Here is a 22,063-nt window from a genome sequence, read left to right on the forward strand (position 1 = left end):
GTGTGTGTGTGTGTGTGTGTGTGTGTGTGTGTGTGTGTGTGTGTGTGTGTGTGTGTGTGTGTGTCTGAGCATGAGTGTGTGACAGGCGGCAGCGATGCCCATCTGAGCTACACAATAGATTACTGTCCCTTTGGGAGAGTTAAAAGTGTGTGGGAGGGTGTTTGTGTGCGAGTGTGTGAATGCCATCTGTCTCCCAGCTTTTGACCTTTCTCAGCGTCACACCTGTGACACCGTAGTCCGGCCCCTCGACTCGGTAACAAACCGGGGGGATGCACGCGGTCGACATGGATCACATCAATATTGTGACACGAGGGCTGCTGCAGGAGAGCAGCCGGCTGTGAGAGGGGGAACCTTTTCCGGTGATTCGCAGAGACAAACTGAGGCACATTAAAAGGCACAGCCTTGGGAATTTATATCATCCACCGCCTTTCATGCCAGACTTTTCAACTTAGATAACCCATAATGAAAAAAAGATCACTTAGCTTCGGCATCCATTTTGAATTTAAACAACTCTAAAACTTAATCAGCTGTAGATGTGCACACAATGAATACTCTTGAGTTTCATTTAAATCCATTCAGTGGTTCATGAGGTATATTATCAGGATTAACAATCAGTCAATGCCAAAGTTTTAAGCAAAGAAGTTGCACAGTGCTTGACGTTATGTGTTGTCAATGACTCTCAGCTACAACTACATCGAAGTTCAGTCAAATATCTATAAAATGAACTGACTTACAGTCATTTGTATGTTTTCTAAGGTGGTAGGCAGGCCTCACAGGTTTCTGGGGGTACACATCCTACCTTTGTGTATGCATGGGTTTTTCATAGTGATGCACGATATATCGGCATTCATATTGGTATCAATCTGATATGTAAAACTGGGCTGATATTAACATCCGATACTGATTTCCCATTTTTATCTTTGTTTTTCTGTTTTGGGAGGGGAGATGGTTGGTTGAGAGGCATCTGTTTGATCATGATAGTGATATTTACACTGCGTAGCCAGGAATAACTGAAGTAGGGAGCCATGTCAGAGGTCTGGTCATTTATTTACGGTATCAAGACCCAAGTGTGTTTGTGCATCTATGTATAATATAATTTGTGTGTTTGTGTGATATCGGTAAATATTGGTATATTGGATATTGATATTGGCTGAAATTTTCATATTGGTGCATCCCTAGTTTTTCACATAGTCCACAGTGGTTCCCAATTCTGGTCCTCAAGGACCCCTATCCAGCATGTTTTACTTGTTTCCCTGCTATTCAGCAGGTCTTCAGAAGACTGTTAATCACTCATTCATTCAAACCAGGTGTGTCAAAATCAGGGAAACATCTAAAAATCACTGCTTTAAATGTTGACCAACACCTCAAGAGCTTCTCTGAGCTTGATGAGACATTTTCTAAATATAATATTGACTCAGTTTTGTTTTTTAGTATTGCCTCTGGAAGTCATTGATTCTTTGCTATTTATTTGTAAATAATAAATCAGATAACATGTATTAAAGAAGTGATTCTCAACTCGAGTCCTCAAGGACTCCTTTCCTACATGTTTAGATGTTTCCCTGATTTGACACACCTGGTTTGAGTGAATGAGTGATGAACAATCTTCTGAAGACCTGCTGAATAGCAGGGAAACAAGTAAAACGTTGGATAGGGGTATTGAGGACCAGGATTGGGAACCACTGTTAGGGTCAGTGGTAGATCTAAATTGTCTCATTTGTCTCCATGTGTCCCTGTGGTGGACTATCCAGGGTCTGGTTTCAGCTACTACCACACCAAGTTTTAGCTCATTACATGTAAAACTTCCTGAGCTATAGCCATGTATGTGTTTTTTAAGTCGAGTTGTCTCCGGCAGCCATCTTGGACGAGGCTGACTCCAAAGGTTAATCACATGTAGGTGTACATCCTTTGATTACTTTTAGCAAAGTTTTATCAAAGTTTGTCCGACTGCTAAAAGAAAGACACACACACATACACAAGCAAAGAACATTATCACCTGCTTTCACCTTTCTGAGGCTGGCGTTAATTATTCCAAACCCCCAGAACGGCTGCAACAGTTGGCGCATTCGTACGAGGCGGCTGCGACAAGAAATGAAATTAAGGCAGGACATGAAGGCGGGGATGTGAGGGATGTTATCAGTCAGCAAAATCTTATTTCGGCCAGATTGGAAGCGATTCATACAGCTGCAGGGTTTAGATGAGCGGACACAGCTGCTCCACGAGAATGAAGTTAAACTTGGACTGTGCGGTCAGTAATCTGGTGGCTGTGTGGCAGCCGCTGAAGACGGAGATCACAGATTCTGCTCGGAAACACTTCAGGGAGCAGTTCAAGAATTCTGGTATGAAAAGACACTTGGGTGCCGATCTCATACTGTTAAATTGTTGGCATACATGCATGCTATCAGGCAGCAGGAGGAAGGTGAGATAACAGGATTTGTGGTTGTGATTGCGCTGCTGAAATCACAGGAGGCAGACCAGTGCCGCAGTCATTAAAGGATAGTTTTAAAGCATTTCTTCTAAAGGGGCTTAAAGTGTCTGCTTTCACTTTACATCAGCAGGAAAAAGAGGAATAGCCATTAGGTGAAGTGGTTTCTGTAATGTTGGTGTATTTGATGAGACTGCACAGTCTAAAACGTTTACTATGAGTGATTAATTATTTCACCTGACCTGACTAAAGTGCCTCGATAAAATTAGAAATTAAAGGCCTAGCATTCCTTGAAGGATTGCATATCGCCCGACACCTTTCAAGACAAAACTTTGAAATCTAAAAGGGCATTACAGACGCATCAGAGTATGTGTTAACAACTATCAGCTACCACCACACCAGATTTTAGCTAAATATCTGTGAAATTACCCAAGTTTTAGCCAATTCTGTATTGGATAATGCTAGTTAACTGTGGTGGCCATCTTGAATTAGATACTGCATGGGACATAACGTTTCCCAGGTTGACCAAAACATCTACAACTCTAATTTCTGAAGATTAAACATTAAGTCTTTACTCACTAAGATTTCAAACATTTTTTTTATCTTAACTGACCGCAAGGCATTTATTTTTCCACATATTAATCCAGCCTCTTTATTACTTTGCTCCTTATAAATACTTGATATAATTTTATGCTCTAATTAATGAACAAAAGCTTAAAAAGACAGCAGAAAATTATTACCACGTGAAGATTTTTTTTTCCTTGAAGAAATTTAATCTGTGATGGTAATAACGCAGGCTGCAATCCTCTGATGAGGCGCTCTGAATTCATTACGTTCGCTTCACTCACAGAGGCGCATAACGGAGAACAGGAACATGTAAATGAGGAATACATACCCCCCTCCCCAAATTAAACACATTTGCAGGCGGGAAAATGATAGTGGGTGGAGGAACTCGTTCTGGGTCAGCGGGTACGAGCTCACCAGGATAACAAACACAAACAGAGAAACTGGAGCTGCTCCTGTACGATACGAAAGGGAAAGTTGATCGCCCGGCTTGGATGAAGAGGTGAAACGGGAAAAGCAGCCATTGAGGGAACCTTCTGTATCATATCTGTGGGTCCTGGTCCAAACACTCAAAATAATATAAAGCAATGCAGTATACCAAAGGTTTGTTATCGCAATAACAATATAACAAATAGGGATGTAACAGTACATTGATCTGCATCGATATATCAATAAAATGATTATTGATTCAATTACATCAGGGCAACATGAAAATATCAATATGAACACAATTAGGGCTGCAACAATGAATCGATAAAATCGATTATTAAAAGCGTTGGGAACGAATTTCATTATTGATTCGTTGTGTCGAGCAATTTATACGTTTCTCGCCATGTCACAGAGCCGCTTACGTCACCCGCAGAGCGTTGTCAATGCTGGCTGACCTAAATAAAGTTTAGGAAGAACAAAACTATCTGTAAAGATCTGCCCTCTCTGAGACCCTCGAGTGAAAAGTAGAGACTTCGAACTTTAAACCAGTTTTTAAATTGTGTTGTTAGGCCAATTAGATCCAAAGTTATGATTAAAAAGTAAATGCCACATTTAATTTTTTTAAATGACGGTCTGATTTGATGTGAGCCGCGTCGCAAAGAGGAAGCACATCCCGTCAGTCCACCATTTAACTCCTCCGCTCGGGCCAGAAATGTAAAACCCTCCAATCTTTTTTTCTGACCGAGGCTCAAAGTTGTTTGATAAGCAGCAAAAAGGTTCAGGACGAAAAAATAAATAAATAATGACACGTGCAGAACTCCTGGTCTGACTCAGTAGGGGAGAGATGGGGGGCCGCTTCAAAACCGCTTACTGGGTCGTTTTAGCCACAGACAGAACCAACAAGAAGGAAGAAAAAGTAAAGAATCAGAGAAAAATCATAAACTCTAAATACAAATAAATTATAATTATAATAAATTAATACATCTAAAAATCATATTTTATTCTTTTTATCTGTTTTTCTCATTCAGCAACCTAATAAATTTCTGTTTTTTATGTTTTATAGCTATAACCAAGTTTATTAATGTACAAGAAATCCACATTTTTGGGGGGGTTTCAGTCAGTGTTTAATACAGCTGGCAAAATCAATTGTGAAAATATATATATGATGTACTTTTTTAATTTAGCATATTATAAAAAAAATAATTTTATGAAAAGATCCACTTGATTCAATTGAAAACTCTGGTTTTTAAGAAAATGGCTGCTTATCAATTAATTGTTAGTCAATCTATAAATCAACTTCAGACAATTTCACATTAATTGATAACTTGCATCCCTAATTTATACAGGAATTAATTTAATTTATATCTACTTATATTTATGTAATTAAGCGTTTTAATGATTTGGAGAAATAAATCGAAAAAAGAACCGACAGATTAATCGATTATTAAAATAATCGTTAGTTGCAGCCCTAAACAACATCATGATTGTGTTAGACAGGCACATGCTATTGCGTCATATCAATCGCTGACTTGTGAATTGAATTGAATTTAATTAAAATCGTATCATGACAGACTTTGTGATATCAAAAAACATTGTATTTTCATCCAAATACAATGTTTATATATACATCGCTGCATGATGTATTGTTTAAGCATTGTCATTGCAATGAATGTGCCTGTAATAGTCATATGCAGGAGGCAAATTTAATTTACATGTAAACCATAAGACAATGCACTAAGCAGGTGTTGCAACTTTTATTTTGACAGATTACTTCTGCCAGAGGAAGCGGTTGCAGTCTGCTTTGAGTGAAAAAATAAAAAATAAAAAATTCGTTGTAAAATTTCTGGGACAATAATAATGTTTTTCTGAGAACTGTTGTTGCTCAATTCTTGAGCTGAAGATGACGATTTTGATGAAAATGAAGAGGAAAAAAGGTCAAATCTGATTTAGCACAACTGCTAATATTTAGCATGACAGATACAGAAGCTAAGCTCGTCACAGAGGCAAGACGTTAACGCAATTCAGGTTTGCATGTGATAAATGGAAACATATATTCAGGCCCCAGCACAATAAAACCAATTAAAAAAATAAGAAGGATAACTCTCAAATACAGACTACAAACATACTTGTAACACGCACATAAAAGAGGTCAAATCGGTGCAGGTTCATCGTTAATAAGATGGCAGGATAATTTAAAGAGTTATTCAAGCCAATTGTTGATAATTCCTGTATTTTTTCATATATACTGTACTATATATACACTGTATGTTAGAAAAAATTGCAATGTCATTTTTTCCAATATTGTACAGCCCTAATTGTGAATCATTGCTGGTTTACACCCATAATGACAAATAATGTTTGTCATCATTATTCCTTTCTTTATCGCCCCCCATCGCCGAGGCGGGGGACATAAAAATGCTTTCTGTCGGTCCATCCGTTCATGACTGGGGACATTAGCGACAGTTGATGTCGAGTTCTATCTTGTTTGGTCTGAATGCAGTGTTTGAATACTTTAACTAAAGAAAGTTATAATACTGTTATTCTGTGAGTCAGAAGCTGAAATGTTGGACTAAAAGCCATTGAATGCAATACAAATTCTACCTTTTGACACATTTGTTGGGAAAACTACCCCCACCCCCCCTGCTGTGCAGTAAAATGTCCATGACGGATCATGTGTTGTCATTTTTGAGTCCCAACATTGATGACTCAAGTCCTATTTCACTCGACTACCAATGAGTCAGTCCTGGATTTGACAAGTAATGATGCAACCTGACAGAAAGATAGTAACTTGGATTTTAATGCAGCGCTCTAGCGGCTTGACATCTTGAACTCTTAGATTTTGATACTCAAAAAAAATATCTAGCTTCCACAGCGTTAGAGCACAGATCTGACCGTATCTCTGTCAGTCACTCCATATAGTCTGCTTAGTGTTGTTGCTCAAACAGACCAGAGCCAGCAGGAGAACGGACTACCCCGGCTGTTACCGCTCCTTCTGCCAGACAGAAATAGAACAGAAGCAGGAATACCAGCCAAAAACAAACCTTGTATTTGTGTTTCGCAATTGGCCTTTTCAGAGGAGATCCATTTTGGCTGCTTCTCAGCAGTCTTCTCTCTACCTGATACACTGTGTCAATAGCCGGGTATCTACACAAGCAGTATGTGCTTGCGTGCTGCTTTTATTTTCTGTCCTGCTCTCTCATCCCGTCAAGCTAGGAGTCTTTTGCTGACTGCGAGTGCCTTTTTGAGATTCCGGTCAGGATAAAAGCATCTATTGAATAAATGCACTCAGATGGGAGGATGGGGAGGAACGCAGAGACACAAAAGAAGGGCAGTCTTGGTCAATTGGAAGCGAGCGAACTCAACGCAGTGCTTCTGTGTCAGCACTCAGGTCTGTGAAAGGTCTGTTTAAGAGTACCACCGCCCCCCACTCCCACCTTCACGCGCTCCCCCCCCCTACCCCCGGTGTCAGGACGTTAGGGGTTGTGTAAGTGTACGTGTTGGCCCGACAGAGCCAGTGACTCAGAGCGGTAGCTTAAGCTTGGCTTCTTTTCGGGTCAGTTAGCAACACCAAAGCGCGTCTGAGGAGGAACGTAATAAAGTGTGCCCATCTCACCGCGCTCCACTAGGGGATAAGAGCAGAGGAAAGGGCTGAGGAAGGAGAAGAGAGGGGAGAAAGAAGAAGAAGAAGAAGAAAAAAAAACACGATTAACAACTAACTAGGCCAGAACCGGGTCATTTCACATGAATAATGACATTTGAGGGATCCTGCTTCCTCTGGCCGCCAGCGTTACTCTATAGGCCAATTCAACAAACGTGACCATGGAAAGTGTGATTCATGTCTTTAACAGCGCCTCACATTTTGGCTCAAAAATCAGATTAACTGGAGGGAAAAGAGAGGGGAGGGTGGGGGGTTCCAATGTTCAGAACCCTGCTTGGTTTTTGGGTCTGTGTTGCTGTCCCCCCCACCGACACAGCAAACAGCTGGAGAAACGTTCACAACGTGTCTGCGGCACAGCAATGAGCCAGGAGACACCCTCTGGGTAAATTATTCCTTCCCACGTCTACCCCCTCCATCTTTTGCCCCCCCGCACGCCTTCTTTTTCGTGCTTCCCCTTTCTCCTCTCGCTACTGTTCTCCTTTTCCTCCCACTCTCTCTGCTGTGTGCTTCAATTCTTTACGCTTCATAAAATCCAGACGGGACCCTTGCATACGTCCCGCCCCCACAAATGTCAATCAAGCCCATTTGCCTCATAGCAACAGGATATCAGTGGAAACCAGGCTCCTCCCACCACACTATTCTCCATCTCCTTATAGGGTAACGCGTCTGCTTGTCAAACAAACGCCTCCCCCCCGATCCTTTGCCTTGTAGGGGTCTCCCCTTCCTCGCATGGATTTCGCAGGAGTCTCCTCTTCCTCAGACACAAGGTACACACACATACGCACAGCCGTCTAGATTTCCTGTCATCTCCATGCTTAATACACCACTCATCCCACTGCAGCCTTTTATGAAAGATGTTGTAAACAAACCAAAACAAAAACGCAAAGTGTGGAGGGGATGACACTAGACAAACATATGTGCAGGTGAGCACACAAACTCACGGACAGATAGATGTTTACACAGCTCTCATGAAAAGTTTAAGCCTGACCCTGAAACCAGTTTGGCTTGTTTAGGAAGGGCTCTGTATGAATACAACACATGTCCTGTCGTCCAGTTTGCCCTTTTTTTTAAGTGTACACAAGCCAGCTAGAGGACAGTGTTGTCACTGTCAACGACACACTGTGAAGAGTCAGTGAGGACAACCCCCCGCCTCATACCTGTTTCAGATCTGAAAGCCTCGCAGCAAGACTCTGTCAGAGCAGTCAGAAGGCGGCTGCTAAGCAGGCAAAACTGTCGCGGCAGCTCAACGCCGAACTGTCCTCTCCAGACTCCAAAAAAACGTTCCCCTCGTGTCTCCTTGTGCCTCGAACCAGCAAACAATCAGCACAAAATGAGTGACTCATGCAAGTTGCCACAGCAACACTGCTCATTGGGATCATTTAACAGCCATCATTGTAAAACCCAACGACGAATCAATAAGATTTGGTGAGTAGAGGCAGGCCGGGTAAAAGTGGAGTGAAGGGGGAGGATTTGAAACCTCGTGGCCTGTTTACAGTTTTTGCAAGCGTGGCAGTATGGGCTCGGCTTCTGAGGCAGGTAGGTTGACTCTCCCTCGCCTCGGGGCACACGCTTAGGTGGAGCTTGAGAAAGTATTTCAGTCTCCTGCACCCGATCTGCTGCTCTTGCTCTTGTGGAAAAGGCCAACGTTATTAGCTCAAGTAACGCTATCGCAGAGCTAATAAATCACCCCCCTACCCCTCCGTCATGCGGCACCTTTTTTCCACGGTTAGACGCTCGTAACTGCACAGTCAGCTCTACGGCGTATAACAGCATCAGTGTGCCAACCGGCCCCCTCGCCAGTTGCAGTACTGTGACTTTTTACTTCTCCACATCCGTAACCTCGTTGAGCTACCTCACCCATAACTCTACGCGACAAGGGTCCGAGGGTGTCCGTCACCTTAAAAATCTATTTCCTGCTCCCAATCCCTCTCCCTCTTCCAGCCCATCCCCCTCCTCCTCTCTCTTCCAGGGGCTCTTAAAGGAAAACATTGAGATAACAGCTGCCAGGGCCCCAGGGAGAGCAAGAGAAGGGAGAAAAGAGGTCAAACAGTAAAGAGAGCAGGAATCCAAGGTACAGCTGAAAAAGAAACAAACACAAATGCCACAGCGAAGTAGCACACACATACACACGCTCTCTCTCCCGCTCTCATCCTGACTCACACCAACTGAAACGTAATATGAATATGACACTTCATGCACCAAGTTTGCAGCCCACTGTGTGCTCGAGCTTCTGTGTGTTTGTGAAATGTGTGACACAGAAATTACAGTGAGGAGGTGTTTGGAGCTGAATAGATGGGATCCAGAAGGAAGCAGCAGAAAGTCGGGGTGAGTAATAAAACAAAAAGCACGGGGCAACTGTTCTTCGGACACCTGTCCCTTTCGCTCACGGGCTCCAGCGATGCACAACAGCTGCAAGGACCCTCAAGAGGAAAGACTTTTCACTTACCTCTCCCCGCCATCACCCCCACATACGCCGCCTCCCCCCCGTCGCTTTCCCATTCCCAGTTTTTTGCAGGGAAAACATCTAAAGAGTTGACAGCAGAAGAAATCGTGTAATAAACTGCAGCATCCAGCTGTGCACTCTAATGCAGCGTGCTCACATAGATTCTTCTGAGCATGCATAATACATGGCCGAGCACAGTTTCTGGCTGTGGCAGCTCGTGCTGTTCAGACTGCGTGCACACTTTTCGCTCTGGGCAGGGGGAACAGATGCCACAACAACGACGAACAATAATACACCGCCGCTCGTGCGAGTCATAATTGCGGCCGTACAGTTTTTTTTCCTCTCCCCCACTCAGCTCGTATCGGTCGCTGTCATCTACTGCACTGTTTTTCCACCGCTTCTACTCCGTCGCAGCAACTGTTCGCAGAGAGTTAACAAGAGTCGAACGCGTCCTGCAGCAAACGGGTCGAATAGAGTCCTCGTTTGTTAGCAGTTAATTAACATTTAACGCTCTGTGACAGCGCAGCCCCGGCGATGAGACACGCAGACGCGGGGGGAACGGGGGGGTAAACACTCACCGACAACACGTTAGGATAGTACAGTCCCATCATCGTATTGTGTGCAACAACTCCCAGCAGTTGCCGCTCCTCGCTCCTTTCCTCTTCTCGCGCTGCCTCGCCTTCTCTCCCTCTCCGAGCCTGTGTCACCTCACCAGCTCCGTCTCTCTTGACTGTCTCGCAGATTCAAAATCTCCCTCTCTCTGCCCCCGCTCACTCCGCCTGCCCTGCCAATCCCCACCCTCCCCTCTTCCTCCTCCTCCTCCTCCTCTGCTGGCCTCTGTCCCTGTCACTCTCTCTCTCTTGCTCGTGTGCCTTCTTGTTTCCCCCTTCTCTCTCTATCTCTTTCTCCCACTCACTTTTTTCTTTCCTTCTCCCACTCACTTCCTGCTTTCCTTCTACCCCCAGTCTTTATTTTTGCTGCTGCGCCCCTGCCTGCTCATCTCTTTCTGCCTCCTTCTCCAGCCCACCTCCTCCTCTCTCGCCCAGAAAGCCTCACGCCTCTACCTCCCCTCCTCGCCCTCCTACTTCTCTCCCTCTGTCACACCTGCACTTTCCCCTCCCCTCGGCTCCCTTCTCATGTCGCAGTCCTCCCCTCCTCTTTCTCGCTCGTCTTCTGTTCTCTTTCTCCATGTAGGTGAGTTAACTGGGGCTGCCGGCACCACTGGGAGCGAGACGGAGAAGACTTTCTGCCTTTCTCCCTTTAATCCCTCTCAGACGTGCTCCTTGTTACGCAAATGTGCCGGTGGCTGCACATCCCATTCGTCTTAATGTACACATACTACTGAAATTAAAGGCCTAGCACTCCTTGAAGGAATGCACCTTTTTTCAAACCAAAGTTTCCAACGAAAAGCATTGTATGATGGAAAAAACATCTTGATCGACCTCTAAAAATAGTTATAGTTTGCAATATTTTTGATAGCAGAGTTGACAACAAATAGTTAAGAGCAAATGTTAAGAGATGTTGCACAATGTGTTGGAGCTCGGAATGTGTTTGGGATAAAATTTAGCTAAGACACACCAAATTTTTGTAAAAGTGACTAAATTATAACCATTCTTGGGGGTTTTCATGATCACTTGTTTGTGGCAGCCATCTTGAATTGGGTTATTACGTTCATGAGATATTGTGGTAATAAACCAACACACAAACATTTCTGTTTGCCTTTGCGTTTGACGGCAAGTGATAATGTTAAAATCCATAAAACTGCGCTAACACATATTTTATGGTAACACAAGGCCAAAAGCAACTTGGCTGCAACAAATCTTACACGATGGAAACATTATGAGCATAGCAGCTTATCACAATCATTTTACATAACTGTTGTCATTCGTCTGTGCAAAAACAGCTGAAACAGACAGAAAAGTTGTATTTGCAAGTGATTTTTTTATTGACACTGGGCTCCCTTCTTCTGCTCTGGATTAAATGGCATATGTAGAGAGTCAACGCCTTAAGGGATGGACTTTAATGAGCATCTATCAACAGCTGATGTCGAACTGTGCTGTGAATGATGGATAGGCTGTTCTAGTTGTAGTGATTTTGCATTTTTAATTGTCAACAATTTTTGTGTATATTCTCATAACTTGTGTTGTTTTACTCAAGATCATGAATAAAAATCACCTTAATTGTCAGAATACGAAGAGGAATTGGATTTCCTGAACACAGGGATGAATTAGCCATTTTGGCAAACCCTAACCCTAAAAGACAAGAATATAACTTTATGCTTAAATGCTCACAAAATCATCTACTACAATGCTCCTCAGCTTTACAAAGCATTTAAGCATTTTAAAGATATTTGTCTTGTATTTAATCTTACATCTTATTATCTTAATTAATAAAAACAAAACTTGTCTGAAAGTAAATGACAGATTTGCTGCAGTGCCTGGTAGCACCACCAGGAGGAGCCTTGTCTTGTGTAATATGACGCAGATGCAGTTTTTATTTATTTATTTATTTGTTTATTTATTTATTTGTTTATGTTTTGTTTTAACTAAACTAGAAAAAAACTGAAAAAGGCTACTTTTTTCATTTTTTTATTTAATTATTAAAGCAAAGACAACCTTTATATTTTGTTGGTGCACTATTTGTTATTTTCCGGCAGAACCAGAAACCATTATGGCATGAACTCCTTGAGCATTACGTTTTCACTTAGTATGTTAGAAATGACATTATTTTGGAGGAGTTAACGCATCCAGAGAGCCATTTTACTGTGACCAAAATTGGTTTAATATTCCAAGTTCTGCTAAATCAGGTCAGAGTGCAGCCATTGCCAGTATCTTTGGCACTGGTTCCCATTTTTAGCACAAACTCGTCTTCTTTGGCGACTTCCATCATTTCTAGTATCATTGCGTATCAAAACATTAACCATATATTTTATTTTGGATTTAAATAGCTAAAGCAAAACTCAACTATTGCATATTTTAATTACTGTAGTTTGATTTTACATTTTTACATTTAGGTTTTGAAAACGTAAAAACTAACATAAAAAACGAACGTAAAAACGTAAAAAAAAAACTTTTGAAATTTTGTTTTGAAATGGAAAAAACAAAGAACGAAACATACACGGATTAGGCTGGAAAAGAAAGTTGCCTAACAATTAACAGTAGCGTTGATGAACGCTGCAGAAACATTCTCCAGTGATGGAAGCTCGTTAGCCACTGAAACCTCATGCCAACACATAGGAAGATTCTACTGCCCCCCCCCCCCCCCCCCAAAAGTGTAATTAGGATTCTTCATGAAGTTCTTCTTTGAGGAAGACCAAAAGACCCAACCTAATTGAGGCTCATTGTTGTTGAACTTATATCAACATTCAACAAACTTCTGCCTTCACAGTGCTCTACTTCTCTTTTCCTGCCTTTTGCTCCATTTATCTTGGTTTATTTTTGAACATGCTTGTTTGCTGACCCGCTTCATATATTTTTGGCTCCATGCCACTTTTATTTGTATTACATTATAGTCTCTTCAGCAGAGAGGATTTAGCATATATTGCCTAGCTACTGGGAAAAAAGATGCTACTAAAATATCAGGCAGCTGAGCATGTAGCATTCATGAGTCGGCTCCTCTACTAAACCATTTTACAAATGACCATTACCTGCTTTAAAACTAATGCTATTTAAGTAAAGTATGGACATTTTGGAAAGGTATTAGTAGAGGAAAAATCTGGATGAACTTTCTAAATTAGCCATTGTGGCAACATCCGTGCCATTTCTCAGATACCAAACTCATTTTTCCATTTACATCTGACTATCTGGTTACGACCATTTTAGTTGCATTTTTTCAGATAAAGGTGACTGAGGCCTTGTACACACGTAGGTCTTTAAAAAAACGAATATGTCCGCCAAAAAAATATCACCGTCCACACAGGATCGGTTAGAGGAAAATCTGCGTCCACATGAACCCGCTGAATTTCACCACTGAGCGGTGTAAGAAACATGCCCAACCCATAGAGGGTAATGCAGTGCAAAGATGAAACGTATGTCAGCCAATCAAAATCCTCCAAAATGACCACAGCTTCCTGTTTTGATCATGGCGCCTGGAGGTTCATTTGTGTGGACAGACCGTGAGGTTGAACTACTTTTAAGTACCGTGTTGGAATACAAAGCTAGTAAAACGCAAGACAGTATTGATTGGGAATCATGTCAGAGCAAGTACGTTGACATTTTGTCGCTTTTTTTAGAGCATTACCCAACGGAGTCCTCAGATGAGTTTCCCCATTCAAAAACCGAAATCACGCGGGGGAATTTAACAAGAAAAATGAAAGCAGTCCAAGGGAAATATCGCCAGGCTGTTGATACAGGACGCAGGAGTGGACACGGTCGAGTGGTTCTTCTTTACTTTGAACTGTGTGAACAAATTTGGGGCGGTTCTCCAGCTACTACTAACTTGCCGTCGGGTATCGAAACAGAAGATCTGGATCTTTCCCTGTCCCTACCCTCGCCGTCCTCGTCTTCTTCCTCCACCATGGACGTAGCAGACACAGGGTCTGATAATGAAAGCAGTGTGGATCCTACATCAAAGCAGAGGAGAGACCTGCTTACTGTACGTATACTGTATTTGTAAGATCCATTCCTCATAAATGAAAGGTCCTTAGCAACAAATGTTCAGTTGTTTGATGTACTGTAATTCACAGAATAGGTTTGGGTTGTATTCTTGCTATTATCATAAAAACCACTAAAGCAATATTTGTGTTAGAAAATATGCAATAATCGATGTGTCTAGTGGAGGTAGGATGAGATTTTTTTATATTTTACAGTATAAAAGGTTGCTGTTTTTTAAATTAATGTAAAGAACAAATCACACCATTTTGCTCTTACTCGTCTCAAATTAGGCCTGCATATTTATTAATTTGTTGTGCTGGATACAAAATACACTGTTAAGACATATATTGCAAATATTGGATCTTCTGCTATTAATATGTAGAGGTGATGTGAAAAACTAGAACATCTGACATGAGATAGGATTACTTTTGTAAGTTTAATTGCAATGTTTTTCTTTTCTCTTTTTAAGGCAAAACTGAAAGGGCACAGGCACGACCGGCTAAGAGAAAGCTGCCTGCTGAGACCCAGTGGCTAAATGCTCTTGAGGAAGACCTGCGTGTAAAGAAGAGACTGGTGGAAATCATTGAGTCATCAGAAAAAAAAAGCAGCTGAAAATTATTCTAAAATGTCCAATACACTGGATAAACTTACCACATCGATTGTTGATGGGTTTTCTCTTCTGAGACAGGCCATTCATACTCCTGCACAACCACCACACTACATGCCATATGAGCCAAGAGGTCCGATGTATTCTCACACAACGGCCCACCATTCTGTCCACCAAAACGCTGCAAATTATCCATACCCAAACAACTCCTTTGCTGGCAGAAGAACACAACAAAATACAATACCAGTAAACACCATGAGCACCGAAGATGTCTCCCACACACCTGCTGAAGCCACTGGGCAATTTTCATACACCCAGGCTCTCTTTAGTAATGATTAGAGTTCCATTGTTTTATTAAGGAGCTATTCTGTTACTGTTATGTACTGGTTCCAGTTTTGCATTAGGTTGCAATCAGGTCAATTTGTTTATTACAGTGTTATCTGACAATGTTTTTATATGTTTATTCATACTGTGAAATGCTTAGAATGTAGCAAATGTACACTACTACTAGAAATGGGCTGTTAGAATAAGATCTGTTCTTAAAAAAACACAAAATGAGAAATGTTCAGTATGTTGGTTTGAATAACATAAACATAAATATCTTAAATGCAATGTTTCTTTATGTAAAATTATTATGATTATCAGTTACAAATACAGCCATTTACAGTTGAAAGTATTAGCAGTACAATGTAATACATGCCAGGTCCAATCTTTACAGTGAGCTGTAAAATAATTCAACTTCAAAGTCTGTCCAATGAGCAAAAAACTTATATTGTGTCTCACTCCTGTGTTTTGTCATATGTTATTGGAATTAACTGCAAAAACATTTTACAAAACACTTTCTAAATTCTTGTGCTAACACACACACACACAGTGCTAAGTATAACATTTTATATAGAACAAGACAATGTAATCTACTAAATCTTTCAAACAGATTTTTGTGTTTATGGATCCAAAAACTGAGTGAGGACTYTCCTGACCCGCTTTCCTTCTGCTGTCAAGCTGTCTCTTCTGACCACTGTTTCCAGTTGATTGTTCCTGTCATGCTGAATAGCTTCAGTTATGCTATTTTCATTCACAGTGTCTTTTGATGCCTCACAGAAATTGTGCAACACAAAACATGCATAAATAACAAATGGAAGATCATTCAGATTAATGTCCATGGCTCTTCTCAGGGCTCCAAATAGGGCTTTTAGTCTTCCAAACACACATTCAATCACCATACTGTACGTGCTCGGCACAATGAAAGTCCAAAGTACTGCTCCTGAACATTGCTTCCCCCATTGGTATATTCTTTCATCAGGTAAGGCAGTAGTGGGTATGCGGGGTCACCCAGTATGTAGACAGGTATGGGATCTTCGTTCTCCACAATTTGTCTTGGACAGGGGGGAATCTTCATGTGTTTCAGATTTGTGTTTATTGTGGAGTTGGAAAATACTCTGGCATCACTCCCTGGCCATTTCACAACAACATCAATAAAAGAGTACTTGTAATCACAGGTGGTTTGTATGTTAAGGGAAAACCTCCCCTTCCTATTTAGGTACTCTGTAGAATTGGCTGATGGCTGCTTGATCTCCACACGAGTCCCATCCACAGCTCCAAGGCACTGAGGGAGACCATAAGCCTGCTCAAATCCCTCCACAAGTGCATGTACGGCAGTCTCTGTTGTTGGCATTTTGATGTATGACGGTCCCAAGTACACAGTTTAGCCTTACACACCTGTCTAACTATTTTTGGGACTACCTGCCTTGACAATCCAAATGCATTGGCCGTTTTACGTAGTCTTCCCTCGTCAGCCAAATAATACAGGGTGCATGCAACCTTTTTGACCACACAGACTGGAGATCGCATTACAGTAGTTTCCCCTTCAATGTAAGGACGAAGTAACTCCGAGAGTGACAGTAACGAAGTCCGTGACATTCTGAAGTTCTCACGCCATTCCTCAGGGAGAGCGATTTCCCTCTCAAAGTTTTCCCACCAGCTAGCAGTGCGTCCAGGTCTGATCCAAAACCGGCGACGTCGACGTTGAATGGCGGCACTGTGCCTCCGTATCGGTACGGATAGTTGCTGTAAAATAGCTGACCTCCAAGCGCTTCTTCTCCTTTGTAATTCCATATGTTGGAGCAGCTGTGCTTGCAAAAACAAACAAGCAAAACCTGCCTGAACCAACGTTACAATCAGCGCTTCTCCGAACGTAACCATTTTACCTCCTCTGAATGGGCAAAGATAAACAACTGTCGCACATGTGACGTCACCGCCGCACTAAATGTCGCAGACATAATGCGTGAATCTCCGGTTTGTAATGTCCACAAGCAAACGCCAAGGAGGAGAAAATGCAAATCTCCACTTTGGTCGGAGTTTTTGCTATCATTCGTTTTTAGTTAAACCAAACGGAGTTCACGTGTGGATGAAAGGCATAAAAAATTATTCGGTTTTCCTGATATCCGGGTACGTGTGTACAGGGCCTGAATGTGAGTGTGGAGAAGGGGAAGACGCTTTTGCATAACCAAAGTCAGCTTCATTTAAAGCATTTAAACTAGTGAGAAAAAAGTTTGCTGACTTACCTCAATGTGCTTTCTCAGGTTAGATGGTGAGTTATGGAATGCTGAAAGGTATTTTACCCGTGGTAAACAGAGAAGACATTTGAACTGAAACATATTATTTTTAAGTCCTAAAACCTCGAACATTGAACTGAGATATGGCCATGGGTGTGCTGGTTTCTCTCCTTGCGTTTCCTCAGTGGTCTCCATTGCATCTTCTTCTTCTTCTTTTGTCTGGTTCTGCTTGAAATGAAAGTAAAGTGATGGGAGCGCACGCTCCGCTACCGAGAGTTAACGAGTGTGACGTAGGCTATAAGCTACGCATGTGATTGTTTACCTTTGTGACGAACATAGCTTGTGGCCAATTGCATTTCATGAAAAGAAAAACTGGAACAGCGGATTTTTTTCTTTTCTTTTCTTTTCTTTTTTTACAGCAGATTATAAAGCTTTGCTGATCTAAAAGGAACGAGTAACGACAAGCTTCCTAGAAATGTAGTGGAGTAAAAAGTACAATATTTGTCTTTGAAATGTAGTGGAGTAAAAAGTACAATATTTGTCTTTGAAATGTAGTGGAGTAAAAGTAAAAAGTTCCCAAATAAATAACTACTCAAGTAAAGTAAAGATACTCAAAAAATGTACTTAATTACAGTAATAAAGTAAATGTACTTCGTTACTGTCCACCACTGACTATGACGTCCTGCAGCTGCTCAGCTCAGCTACTGTCAGGTGTCGGGTTGTGGACTGGACCAACACCTAACAGAATGTTAAAGCCACTGATGTTGGAAATAAATGAGGCTGACTGCGATTGATCCATGTGTAAATGGAAGATCAAGGCTCTCAATGGTGTAAAGAGCATGTTCAAGTTTGAAATATCGTCATTTACAGGTCAAAACTCATGATAAAACGTTAACCTGCTAAAATTAGTCAGAACATACTGTCTTTATACTATCCCAGATAGATTTCAATCACCAATGCGCAAAATATTTGTCTAATCGTCCATCCCTAATACAAAAATCTGCTTTCTGGTGAGCATGCACCACTGGACAGATTTTAATGAAACTCACAGAAATGGATGAGAAACCATCGTTGCTAAGCATCTTATTCACACTAGCAACAGAACATCTTGGCCGGAGAAGTTAAAAAATAAAAATCAAATAATAAAATCAGAGGAAGTGCAAGAAAGTAGCTGCTAAAACGAAATGAGGATTTTCTACTTGGGTATGTTTCCAGCTTCTTACTCTTTATAGTGCCAGATGTCACTTAAAATGGTGATACATGTTTAAGGTGTGCATTTAATAAAAAGATAAAAGTGTTGAGTGTTGTTTGAGTAACAACCTGGTTTATGACAGATATATTCTAATACTTTTTCTATATTTTTGTCCAAATTATATGCAAAAAACTGGTGGAATTGTTCCTAGATTTCCAGTGACAGAAGCGGCTTTGTTATTTGGTACTATTTTGAACAAAAAATGTAAAAATGTTTTCTATAATGTAAAAAACATTAATTATATTGTATTTTGTTATCAGTAGGTGTTTATTTTTTGTGATTGTGTGGATCAATCCTTAGGAAAGCCTTTTATTAAAGAAAATAATTTTAGTTTTATTGTATCTAACCTGTAATATAACGTTTGACACGATTCACTAAAAAAAACGATTTTAACTAAAATAAATGAGCAATTCAACCATAATTATTTGAAAAATATTAATTTCAAATGTGTTTTTTATTGATATGTTTATTAAAGGCTTTACTTATTTTGGTTTTGAAGATAAAAATACTGCTGCTGTGCTTTAGGGTGTTTGGGATTTGCCTGGGTAATTAAAGGTAAATAAATAAACTAGAATTAATTTTCTGTGGTTGCAGTCGTTGACTTTAAAACGAGAACTAATACTGTATTCAGTGATAGCTCAATTATTCTGGCAGAAAATAAAAGAGGAGAGGTTGTTAGAGAGACTCTAAAAACCGGTGTTTGGCTCTTTAAACTTTATCATCATCTGATGTTAAAAGGCGGCGGCAGACAATCGTGTTTTTGGCCCGTATCTCGGTGTGCGCATGTATATGTGTCTTAATACCAAAAATATCTTCTGAACTATGGGACGTCTTGATGAGGTGGATGGATGAGTCAGCTTTAAGCCTCCACCTGCAGAGGGCTCCCCTCCTGCTCCCCTCACTCAGCTCCTCTCCAGGCTCTTCCTTTCAGGAGCCTTTGATCGCATCACTGCTGTTGACAGTTTAGCACCTCTGTGCTGTGAAAGCCTCAGCTGCCCGGCATTGTTGCCTTTCCTTTTTTTTTTTTTTTCTCAGGTCAGTTCACACTTCCAAGCCCCCGAAGAAGAAGAAAAAGTAGACTGGCTTCTTCGCTTTCCAGCAAATAACTGTTCACAGCTTAATGAGTGAAAATATTATTAATCGCTGATGTAAAAAGGTGAAAGGCGGGCAAAGTTAATTGTTTTTGCCTGAGTGTTTGGGTGTCTGTCAGCAAAACAATCTTGTATTCATTTGTATGAAACTCTCAGACAATAATCAGTGGATGCAAATATGTTAGCAAAATATCTCATGAACCATTAGCCACAGTGTAATCTCTCAGTAAGTTATTACTAAATGTACATTTACAACTGATTAACTACTCTTGGAGTCGGGCAACTCAAGGTGTCTGTCACAGCCAGCTGAACTTAGCGAACACAAAAAAAGACCATAACAGATATTGAGCTGAAATTTGTTGTGGTAGTAGCTGAAGGTCATCCCCAGTAGATTGTGCATAATGTTTTGTTTTTTTTTCTAGGTTTGACCAAAACCTACAACATAAGAAGATCTCACTTTAAACTCCGGCACAAAACGTGTCAGGTAATGTGTGATCCTTCAAGGTATGCTGGGCCGTTGATTTAGAAAGGAAATGATTCATAGCTTCATCGTGTTGCAGTGAAATCAAAACGGTTTAATTGACTTCCAGGCATCCACAGCATCCACTTAGCAGGAAAAAAAAAAGAAAACCCTCACTCGTTTACTGTGGGAAATAAAAGCATAAGAGCGAAGAGCTAAGACAGATTGAGTGCAGATAAGCAGCCAGAGGTTTCTGAGCATCCCAGGGAGCGAAGGATGAGGGGATTACGAGCAGAGCGTGAGAGGATGAGTGGATGAACACAGGATGATCTAAGGATTAACCACGTCAACTGAGCAGTCTAATAACACAATCAGCCAGCTAATACAAATGCCCGGGAACAGATTGTATATTTACAGGCAGACAAGTTGGAAAAAAAAAAGGCATTACAGCAATTTTTTTTCCTGCTCTGAACATGTTTGCCTGTTTGTGGGCAGAGAAGACGAGAACATCTCTGTGTTTAAAGGTTTAAAGATGAGATGAGCGTGTCCTGCGAGCTCAGAGATGATTACTATCATCGAGGGGAGAGAGAGAAAGTAGGTGGAGGATATGAATAGAAGAGTGATAGTTGTGGAGGCACGTCTTCTTCTACACAGGCGTTAAATTCAAATCCACGCCCCCACCTTGTGTTGGAGAGAACCGCACGGAGCCGTGCTAACCGCTCGCTGACGGAACGGGCTTTCTTATACAACATCACATTTCTGCAGGTGTTTTCGCTGCCCTTACCTGACTGTGAGACGCGTAGACGTGGTAACCAAGGGTCAGCGGGTCGTTGTTCTGAAAGAGAGCAGACATTTTCTGTTAAACACAGTCTGTAATTTGTAAAGAAAACAGGCAAGAGGGCATGCATGTGTGCATGCATCTGCGTTTATCAGTCTGTACCTTTAGATAAATATCTCATGAAGTAAACAACTGATTTTTATGAAACTCAGAAAATGATTGATGCTTAGAGTTGACTAAGCTTGGGCGGTATGACAATATTATGGTATACATCAGTATAGAAATATGTGATTATTTATTTATTTAGATCCCCATTAGCCATTGCCGTAACAAGAGCTACTCTTCCTGGGGTCCTTAAAAAAATGCAAAAAATGGTGACGGTCTTTAAAGATTATAATGGTATACTTCTGGAGCCTAATCACATAAAATATTTTAAATTGCTCTAGTCAGAAAGATATGCCTTCTTTGTCAAAAAAATTGTCAATTTAGTGTCAAACGTAAGACTTCAAACTATACACCAGTTTTGAAATTGTGTTGATATGCCAAATAATACTGGAGTTATGAGAAATGGTATACGCCACTTTTTTTTCTGAACATGACATCTGATGCCTGTTGCAGCAGCAGGAAACACAGTGGTCTCATGGAACCAAACAGCTCAATCCACCGTCAGTCTCATCCTTCTCTCGAGTCAAAAAAAATAAAAAAACACCCCTGACCACCACCACATCTTTTCTGCCAGAGGCCCAAAATTATTTGGCCAGTATCAAAAAATTTACAGAAGAAGAAAATAAAAAGATATAAAAGCTTAACAAAGTTCGGCAGAGATGGAGAGACACCAGCCATACATGCCTCCACGCCCATTTCACCCTGCCCTGGTAATAATGTATTATCTAAAGATAATACGTTGGCATGAAAAATATCAATACCCCCAACTCTTATCAACCTTAGAGTTGAGTTCATGTTGGGGTCAGTTCTAGAGGCGGGGCCACCGAGTCATTGGCCTATCTGAGATCCGATTGGCCCCCTGAAGTGCCCCCGTCCTGTCACACATCTGTCCTTTGCGATGATGGTGGATGCAGTTCCATGTCCAACCACGAGCGGTGCTAATGAGTCAAATAGTAAAGTCCAGCATGAATAAAGCTTACAGAGGTATTTCTTTCTTATTAAGATTTGACCAATCGTGTAGAAAAAGTATTTCAACTGATCAACGAA

The 22,063-nt window shown here is 41.2% G+C and overlaps 1 protein-coding gene across 5 annotated transcripts in view; it reads right to left on the minus strand.

Annotated features, from left to right (window-relative positions):
* Window positions 1–22,063, minus strand: part of LOC106533553 (RNA binding protein fox-1 homolog 2) — a gene marked incomplete in the record, with an annotated part of 59,093 nt that overhangs the window by 20,727 nt on the left and 16,303 nt on the right. For all 5 annotated transcript variants that reach the window (XM_014029905.1, XM_014029904.1, XM_014029906.1 and 2 more), the window contains 1 exon segment: window positions 20,858–20,908. In XM_014029905.1, the coding sequence (XP_013885359.1) occupies window positions 20,858–20,908 (51 nt within the window).

Source organism: Austrofundulus limnaeus, unplaced genomic scaffold (assembly GCF_001266775.1).
Source record: "Austrofundulus limnaeus strain Quisiro unplaced genomic scaffold, Austrofundulus_limnaeus-1.0 Scaffold970, whole genome shotgun sequence".
Lineage (NCBI taxonomy): Eukaryota > Metazoa > Chordata > Actinopteri > Cyprinodontiformes > Rivulidae > Austrofundulus > Austrofundulus limnaeus.